This window comes from Podarcis melisellensis, assembly GCF_964234715.1.
Source record: "Podarcis melisellensis genome assembly, chromosome: 10".
In the NCBI taxonomy this organism is placed as follows: Eukaryota; Metazoa; Chordata; class Lepidosauria; order Squamata; family Lacertidae; genus Podarcis; species Podarcis melisellensis.
The window spans coordinates 72,583,593-72,593,401 of NC_138542.1; the positions used below are offsets into that span (position 1 = coordinate 72,583,593).

A 9,809-nucleotide genomic window follows, 5' to 3' on the forward strand; every position below is an offset into this window, starting at 1 on the left:
CAGGAGGCCCCATTATCTAAAGTGGTGCTTCAGGTTAAGCACAGTTTCAGGTTAAGAACAAATTAAGTACTTAACTCGAGGTACCACTGTATGCTTAGTGTTAAGGTTTAGAATTATTATAAGTTATTGTAAGTTTCAGTTAAGTCTGCTGCAACTGGATTTCTTATGGTCAGTGCCAATGTATTGGATTTGTGACCATTATGCTCATTTGCTTTCAGCAGCAGTAAAGCTCTGCTGGACGAATTACAATTGCCTGTGGTCTGTTTTTGGGAATCCTGCAATGTGTTAAAGTTGTTGCTCTGCTAACTCTGCATATTTTTTGCTCCATAAGACGCACTTTTTTCTTCCTAAAAAGTCAGGGGAAATGTCTGTGCATCTTATGGAGCGAATGTGTGGTCCCTGGAGCCAAATTGCCCAGGGGTAAAAAGCAGATCCTCAGGGTTTTTGCATTGGTTCACCCCAAATTCACCATCAGATCACATAGCATCTCCATGGCTACAGCCTGCACCCAAAAAACCACGCATCCACTGTTGCCTGGTGCAAAAACGTGGTTACAAAGCACAGATCAACATGGATTCTAAGGATTTTTGCAGTGGGCTACCCCAAACTCACCGTCAAATCACATGTCTGTGGCCACAGCATGAACCACAAAAATCATACATCCACTGTTTCGCTCAGAATATTTTTTTTCCTGTTTCCCCCCTCTAAAAACTAGGTGGTCAGGTGTGTCTTATGGAGCGAAAAATACGGTATATGTCGGAGTTCTGCTCTGGATCATACTGGGTAGAATTTCAATGACACATAGCTCAGCGGCCGAGAATCTGCCTTGCATTCAGAACCTCACAGGTTCAGTCCCCACAATCTCCAGCTGGGACTGGGAGAGAATATTGTGTGGAATCCTGGAGAGCCCCTGACAGTCGGCATAGAAAGGACTGAGCTAGATAGACCAATGGGTCTGGCTCAGTGCCTGGCAGCTTTCTATGGTACTTCCTACTTGCAGGACGTGGGTGGTGCTGTGGGTTAAACCACAGAGCATAGGGCTTGCCGATCAGAAGGTTGGCGGTTCGAATCCCCATGACGGGGTGAGCTCCCATTGCTCGGTCCCTGCTCCTGCCAACCTAGCAGTTCGAAAGCACGTCAAAGTTCAAGTAGATAAATAGGTACCACTCCGACGGGAAGGTAAACAGCATTTCCGTGTGCTGCTCTGGTTCTCCAGAAGTGGCTTAGTCATGCTGGCCACATGACCCAGAAACTGTACGCCGGCTCCCTCAGCCAATAAAGTGAGATGAGCGCCCCAACGCCAGAGTCGTCCGCGACTGGACCTAATTGTCAGGGGTCCCTTTACCTTTACCTTTACTTGCAGGTGTCTATTTGCAGGCCAGTCCTTTTTCAGGGAAGTGTCATCAGCATGAGGTCACAATGCGACCAAATCACCTCTCCTGGCAAGCAGGCAGGCACAGGCCAGAGTGTGACGGGAACAGTCTCTAAACTGAGGTGGGCAACTCTAAGAGCACACGACCATCTTCTTTGCTGTGACTGAGGTTGGATCCTTTTTTAAAAAAGATGTTGAAGGTTTTCCCCCCTCCCTTTGGAAAAGAAATATTCTAACACAAGCAAGAAAAGGGAAGCAAAATATTATGTACCAAAAAAACAGGGCGGTGGGTGGGGAAGAGAAGGCTGAATATTTTAAACCGGCAATGCAGCCAAAGAGCTTGTAAAGGCAAGCAAATTGCCCATGTGAATCTCTTCTGAATAACTGGATTTAGAATAAATGTGCAATTAGTTGTTATTGCTTTGGCTTTGACTTGCACAGGCCTGTGGCTGGCTGGCCCCTGCAAGAACAGGATTCTGGGCTAGGTGGGCCATTGGCCTGACCCAGAATGCTCTTCTGATGTTCCTCTGTTCTGCACAGAGCAAAACCAAAGTGGAATCCCAGCACTCTGTGGTCCTCTGGCCCATTGGTGGTATGTGACTCTGGACCACAGCCTAACCTAAAGATGATGTGCAATGATAGCACTATCTACTGGCAAAACGTATTGGTGTTTCACAACTTTCTGACTAGTTGCAGGACCTTAGCCAGCCCTAGCAGAGTAAACGCAGAATCCACGGAAGCAATTGGCGACTTGGCTGCAGACAGGATAGACGAAGCAGGAACCAGGAACTTGTAGTTAGGTGTTTATTATATACAGTGGACTATTTACAGGAACAGAACACGGATCTTTAGCTAGATCTCTCATACATGACTCACAACTCCTACACTGACACACAGAAGTCTGAACTACTGAACCAACACATTCCAGTTAGTGGACCATTAATTATCACTCCCTTGAGAGAACCTGACCAATCAGGAGGCTGTCTCCATGTCTCTGTTATCACCAGGCAGACTTACTCCTTCAGATTGCCTTCTGGCTGTCTGCCAAACCTTAACTGACTCTGTGTGATTAGCTGCACATATTCAGATTCCCAACATACCACCGTTCATTTATATGGTACAAATCAAGAAATCCCAAAGACATGTTTGTACTGAGGATGGGTCCTACCATCTGTTTCAACAAGCATTGTGAGTCAAGGTTGTTTCATGAGAGTGTGGCCTGGATTAGAAACTAGGTTGGAAGCAAAATCCAGCTCACCTCCTTTCCCCCATCTCCCTACCCCAGGATTTACCTTACAGGATGTGATTAATAACTACAACACTTTTGTTTATTTTCCCCCAGAAAGCTTTTTTCAGTTCTGGATCAGCATAATTCATGACAAGTTGATTTGGGTCCATTTGTCCTGCTCTGCAGCGACTGTAGCTGCCTCAGAATGATATGCATTTGACTTAAATTGATCAGATCCAGTTCAGGATTTGCATCCAGTAGTTTCACAGCCCTGATAATCTCCTTTCTCCTCCTGATCTCCTTTCAGGGCAAGAAGAAGAATAGTACAAAGATTTCAACATGTCTGCAGATGTGTGGGTGGGGTCCTGGCGCCCTCACCGGCCCAGAGGGCCAATCGCTGCCCTCTACAGCAGCCCCGGACCCAAATATGCTCTCCCAACAAATGTAGGTAAGTGAAAAGCAAGAAGTCCAAATACTGGTCCTAGCCCATTTCTGTAAGAGGTGATATAGTCCAGCATCAAAATCCTAGACTGGGAGAAGTCTGGGTTGCTGCTTTTGCAGATATTAATATTGTGCAGCTTGAAGCAACTGGATGCATAAAAAACAACTCCTTTGGGGGTGAAACATTGATTCAAAGCTTTACTTGCAGAACTTTCTTCCAAACAGATCAAAAAACAGTAAATGATACATCCAAACAGTTCCTTAATATCAAGAGCATGTCCAGCACAAGCTCAGCATTTTATAAGAAATAACTTTACTTCCAGAAATCAAAACTGTGCCTCTCTCCCATTCTAGGCTGCATTCACCTGCTTAAGGCTATGCATCTCCTGGAGAGCTTCATTATCACATCTTACTCCCACTTTGGCTGGGAACAAAAGACCAAAGACCAACTCCCCAAGATGCTGATTTGCAATTGAATGCTTTAATCACCTGATCTAAGGTTAAACACTCACGTGTTAGTTGGCAGAGAACAAATACAGTTAGTTATCAGCCCATCTAGGTGCAAAGAGAGCTCTTCTTTTGTTCCAATGGAATCTTCCAGTTAAACCCTTTCCGTAAGACACACAGGCGCTCTCCATTTCAGTGTGAATTAAGCAAATATACTTAACAGCTGCTTCTTTCCCCAGGATCGAATCAACGTGTGGAACTCCTCACCACTGGACGTTGTGATGAGCAGGGGTGTAGAAAGTTGAACAAATACTAGAGGGTGGAAAGGTCTAATACTTGCAAAAATGAAAAGATTGTCCCTGCTCCAAGGCAGTATAGGGTTGGAAGTTGCCATTTTGCCCCACTTGGTTGCTGTTAATGGACAAGATGCTGAGCAAAGTGGAATAATGGATCCTATCCATCTCAAGTTCTCCTCTTCCCTCTCTGTTATCGCTCTTCCTTGCAGGCTACCCGCTACACGACCCTTCTCGCTACCGGGCTCCCGCGTACAGCTTTGGGATCCGCCGGCCCCAAGAGCTAGTGGGTTGCTCCCCTGGGCCAGGCTACCTCATCCCAACCAACATGACTATGAGGGGCAAGGACGGGATCCCTGCATTCTCCATCTACGGACGCCCCAGGGATGTGATGTCTTTTATGACTCCAGGCCCAGGTCAGTCTTGAAATCTGCTATACAACAAACCAACAACACCAAAACTGGCTCATGAATATAAAGGACAATTTTACCTGAATAGGCTCCCTCGGCCAGTAAAGCGAGATGAGCGTGGCAACCCCAGAGTCATTCACAACTGGACTTAACTGTCAGGCATCCTTTATCTTTTTAAATGTGTTGTGGGGGGAAGTTGTTGCTTTGTTCATTGTTATGTGTGTTTGTGTTTTTGTACTGTAAACTGCTCTTGCGATCCTAGGATGAAGAGTGGTGTTTAAATTTAATAAAAAATAGTAACAGAAATGTTGTTTCTGTTGTGAATTCAGCCTTCCCCTGTGTGCTTTGCTTTTTGCAGGTCGGTATTCACCAGAGAAAGCAAAGAATTTGGCCTACCCTTCTGCCCCCAACTACTCTCTCGCTTCCCGGACGAAGAACTTTGATTATGACCAGTCACCAGGTGAGTGAGGAGCAACCACAGAGAAGCTCCCTCCATCTGGCTGCTGACCTCCTGTTATACTAATATAGGGTGCATGTGCATCAATGCAGATCTATAAATGCATACTACCTAAGCTTGAAAGAACAAGATCTATTGCAAAACAGCCCCATCTATAGGCTGCAACAAGATCCCTTTGCAAAGGTATACAGTGGTACCTCCGTTCCGGAGCCCAGTTCACAACCTGAAAGGAACGCAACCCATGTCTGTACATCTTTGCATATGTGGGTCGCGATTCTCCGCTCCTGTGCATGCGTGTGACATCATTTTGCGTGTCTGCGCATGCGCAAGTGGCGAAACCCGAAAGTAACCCTTTCCAGTACTTCCGGGTCGCCACGGGACTCAACCTGAAAAAACATATCATACAGCAAACGTAACAAGAGGTATGACTGTATATATATTTCAACAAAATACTGTGCAAGCATTCATGTTTTCTGGAACTCTTCCAGAGATGTGATAAACAGAGCAATTTGCAGGGGGTAGAGGAATAGAAAAGTTCCCCAGATGCCGTAACGCACTGAATCCCTTCTCTCCCCTTTTCCTCCTCTAGGGCCTGCAGCCTACGGCCTCCCTCCCATGCTTGGGCCCAAGGTGATTGGCAAGAGCACCGCCCCCAATTACTCCATTTTTGGACGCAGCATGATTGGGAGTTTCTATGAGGACCTCAGCAAGGTAAGCAGCCGAACAGCCAGGAGTGGGAGATTTAGGAGACCCTGAAATGATTTTGTAATGGTTCTAGGGGTTGCTCGTGCGTAAGTTGTCGCCACACCTGGCTGGGTTACCTGGGTGAACCCTTTCTGTCCGGACAGCCACCCATCCGTGGCTATCTCAATCGCTGGCAGAATCCGTCAGTGGGCGTTTCTTGAACTTCTTCCAGCAAAGAAGTTCTTTGACGCCCAGTCTCCTCCTACTCTCCCTGCGTGGAAGTCTTCTGCGCAGGGAGGGTGTGGGCAGCGGAGGCCCCGAGCTCTCCCTGCTGGTCTCCGGCGAGGAGTCCTGGAGCCTCCTCTCTGATTCCCCCATCTGCCCCCCTTCACCACTGGTGTTAGCTGAATTCCTTCCCCAGCAGATGGGCTGCCTCTCTCCCTGCTGGGACCCTCTCTGGCATCCCTCTGGAGCCTTGCCTCTGCCTCTGGCTCCGATGGCAGCTCCCTGACAAATACAAATAGCGAAATCAAGAAAACGGGGGGTGTTCTTTAAATATGTGCTAAGAAGTCATCTTCTGCTTCTTCTGCTTCTTCGGCGACCGAGGGGCTCAAGCATGAAGTTTTCTTGGGGCTGGTGTGTGAGGAATATGCAGGGCAAAGTGGGGGACTATGCTTTGCATTCAATGTTCTTTCTCTTTTTTTGCATGTAATTTTTTTTATTAAATATTTCATAATGCAGTAAGATATAGAAAACTAATTTTAAAAAAGCTACACAAAAAAACACAAGCAGAATAAGTAGAATATGGAATAGAATAGAATACAGTGGTACCTCTGGATGCGAACGGGATCCGTTCTGCAGCCCTGTTCGCATCCTGAAAGGAACGTAAGACACGACTGGGTGTCTGCGTGTGCACAGGTCGCGTTAGCTGCTTCCGCGCATGCGCGTGACATCATTTTGAGCGTCTGTGCAAGCGGTGAAACCTGGAAGTAACGTGTTCTGTTACTTCTGGGTCACCGCAGAGCACAACCCGAAATGCTCAACCTGAAGCATATTCATCCCAAGGTATGACTGTAGAATAGAATAGAATAGAATAGAATCTTCTTTCTCCTTCTCCTTCTTCTTTGGCAATCACTCATAGCCGAGTAAGATTGTCTTCCATAAACACGGTTTTAACAATGAGTCCGTAAGTGACTGTGGAGGCCAATTCTGGATCCACATGTCCTTCCACAGTGGGGACACAGGTTTCCAGGCAGGAGTTGATCACGGTGTTGATTTGCCAAGCATGCCTTATACAATCCAGTGTGGAGATTCCAAGACTGTTGGATAGTGCCTTGTGGTCAGTGTAGTGTAGTGGTTAAGAGCAGTGGACTCGTAATCTGGTGAACCGGGTTCGATTCCCTGCTTCTACACATGCAGCTGCTGGGCGACCTTGGGTTAGTCACACTTCTCTGAAGTCTCTCAGCCCCACTCACCTCACAGAGTGTTTGTTGTGGGGGAGGAAGGGAAAGGAGATTGTTAGCCGCTTTGAGACTCCTTCGGCTAGTGATAAAGTGGGATATCAAATCCAAACTCTTCTTCTTCTTCTTGTACACCTCCTTCTGGCAACTCCTGCAGCCAAGCTGGGGCCAAACATCTTCAGACCACCTTAGCGAGGCTGAGAGGTCTTGTCGCCTGGGTAGCCCAGGACCTCCAGACACACAGCCCAGGCTTGCGCCCCAGAGCGGTCCCTTTGGGGCTGCTAACAGAGTGGTTTGGCTTCACCCTCAAAAGTGCACTCCATTGTATCTCGAGACAGACAGATGCCAACCATGATGAGAAGGGAAATGGGGTTCTGCTCAATGACTTTCACATGCCCATAATCAGAGGACATTGAAGCACCCTAGAAAGGGCTGGAGAGGTCCAAGGTAGGTGGCTGGGACTGCTCTTGGGCATGCCTGGCCTAGTGACCCTTTTTCTCCCCTTGCCCAACAGACGCCAGGGCCCTGCAACTACCGCCTTGTGGATCCCAGCGTCTACAAGAACCGCCCACCCCACTTCAGCATGCTGGCCCGCAACATGCCCCCAGGAGACAACACTTTGAAGCCGGGTCCAGGAGCCTACAGCCCCGAGAAGGTGAGGACAAGTGGCACCAGAAGGCGAGGGGTGCAGTTGTTCTGCAGCAAAGATATGGGTCTTATGGGATGGTGGGAGAGGCGGACAGCTCTTGCCCCAACATTCAAATGTGATGGGCAAGGTGATCTTCATTAGCATCACCTCCAGACTTGATTATTCTAACTCACTCTACGTGGGGCTGCCCTTGAGACTGACCCAGAAACTCCAGCGGGTGCAGAATGCCATGGAGAGACTCCTTATGGGGTCCTCGCTGCAGGATCACATTCACTCGGTGCTATCCCAGCTGCACTGGCTCCTGGTGGAGTACAGGGTCAGGTTTAAGGTGCTGTACTCTATACAGGTTTAAAGCTCTATACAGCGCCTCTCCTGGTATGTCCCACGGAGGACCTTACAGTCTTCAAGCAAAAACATCTTGGAGGTCCTGGGCCACACGGAGGTTAGGCTGGCCTTGAACAGAGCCAGGGTTTTTTCGGCCGTGGCCCCGATCTGGTGGAACGCTCTGTCCCAAGAGACTAGGGCCCTGCGGGACTTGACATCTTTCCACAGGGCCTGCAAGACAGAGCTGTTCCTCCAGGCCTTTGGCCAGGGCACAGTCTGACCCCATCTCTCCTTCGGTAATCCTCATGGAACTCTAGCCCAATGGTTGCCATTAATTTGATTCTCAATTGATTTTAGGATGAATTGATTTTAGAATGTATTTCTATTAATTGGTTGTGATTTTATGTAAACTGTGTTCCTTTTACTGTTGTTAGCAACTCTGAGCCCAGCTTCGGCTGGGGAAGGCGGGATATAAATATTATTATTATTATTATTATTATTATTATTATTATTATTATTACTATCCCTCCACAATCTCTGTAAGCAGGAGCATGCATGTTGACAACCTAACCAGAAATTAAATATAGTCTTGGTCGCCCTCCTCTGCACACCTTCAAGCTTGTCAACATCCTTCTTAAATTGTGGTGCTCAGAATTGGACACAGTATTCTGGGTGTGGTCTGACAGAACAGAGTGTGATGTGTGATCCTGGCCTGCCAATAGCCTTCCATGCCCCCACCCCTTCCCTTCCGCTGGCGGTGCCTAACCCTGCCCCTCCGTCTCTCCTTCCTCCTGCAGCATACCCCACAACGTGGCTTGACCTTCGGGATCCGCCACTCGGACTATGTGGCTCCTCTCATTGTGGACGTGGCAGATTAAGCTGGCCCCACCGGCAGAGATGGTCTGGACAAGAAATGTTCCTTTGGAAAGACGTGAATCTCTCAATGCTTTGTGTTGTTGGTGGTGATTGGGGCCTGGAGAGGGAACTGGGGAGGGCAGCATCAGAGGTCTGGGAGGGTCCTCAGAGCTGGAGAGCTGGGTTCCGCGAGATGGCTGCGCCTTTGGGTCTCCCTGTTCCCAGATTCTTTGGCTGGATTCCCCTGGTTGAATCACCCCTTAGACTATCCAGTTGTCTTAAGTGTGGGTGAGTTGAAGCAAGGCTGGGAAGTGTGGGTTTTCCCATTTCTGCTTGGTGGGCTTTATAGGGGGCAGGAAGGCAAAGATCTCCATAACTGCAATATTTGCTAATTTCCCTGTTTTGTGAGCTTGAACCAAAAAAATCAAAATTCGGTGCCCATAAGGGCGAAATTCTGCAATATGTATAAATTCTGGAGCCTGAGAAAACTGCACATACCTTTCCCAATTTGCATCGTGTGCTCTCCTTCTGCCAGTCACACAGGGCCAGATTTCAGTTTGATGTGGCCCTCAGCTACTGAAGGTAATGGGGTCCTTTATATGTCCAGCTGTCCTTTGTCAACAACAGATGGTCACTGTTTTTTGTGTTGAATATATGCTATATGGTAATTTATGGACCCAATAGGTATCTCAAGCCACTTGCACATAACAAAAATGTATTTTATCAAAGTAATTGTTGAACTGAAATACAACTAAGAAGTATATTAATAGTGAAATAATTATTAGGCTCTAAATTAAAATGATTTTTTATTCATAACGAACTTAATAATGTAAACACATGGGCATTTGGCAATAACAAAAGTTCCTTTAGAAACACAATTTACCAAGACTCGTAATCTAGTCGCTGTAACATGAAATAATAATAGGTGTAAACTAATAATTATAAACAGCAGAATGTAGGCACCCTATATATAGAAAGGAGCAAAGCAGTGGTATTTTAGGGAGCAGGTGGGGCCCATAACTTACACCATAGGAGCCTACACAACACAAAACACTGTTGCTTTATGTAGGTTTTATTTTACTTGTTTTTTATCTTATATTTTAGAAATGTACATCCAGGTTTTTTTTCTTTAATTTTTTGGGGGGGCCCCAAGAGAGTGGGGCCCTAAGCTATAGCTTGTTTACTTTAT

The 9,809-nt window shown here is 47.1% G+C and overlaps 1 protein-coding gene across 1 annotated transcript; it reads left to right on the forward strand.

Annotated features, from left to right (window-relative positions):
- Positions 1–1,426: 1,426 nt before the first annotated feature.
- LOC309379791 (ciliary microtubule associated protein 1A-like) lies at positions 1,427–8,709 on the forward strand. Its single transcript, XM_081929246.1, has 7 exons — positions 1,427–1,541; positions 2,908–3,048; positions 3,994–4,197; positions 4,550–4,651; positions 5,238–5,359; positions 7,307–7,447; positions 8,563–8,709. Exons 2-7 carry the CDS (start codon positions 2,940–2,942, stop codon positions 8,641–8,643), a joined length of 759 nt encoding a protein of 252 aa, XP_081785372.1. The 5' UTR covers positions 1,427–1,541; positions 2,908–2,939; the 3' UTR covers positions 8,644–8,709.
- Positions 8,710–9,809: the final 1,100 nt, after the last annotated feature.

Excerpts from the sequence above, each read along its gene's own strand:
- LOC309379791 (XM_081929246.1), top strand. The coding sequence starts at position 2,940 with ATGTCTGCAGATGTGTGGGTGGGGTCCTGGCGCCCTCACCGGCCCAGA. Across the intron at positions 3,049-3,993 it reads TGCTCTCCCAACAAATGTAG|GCTACCCGCTACACGACCCT; the intron begins GTAAGTGAAAAG and ends TCTTCCTTGCAG. Across the intron at positions 4,652-5,237 it reads TGATTATGACCAGTCACCAG|GGCCTGCAGCCTACGGCCTC; the intron begins GTGAGTGAGGAG and ends TTCCTCCTCTAG.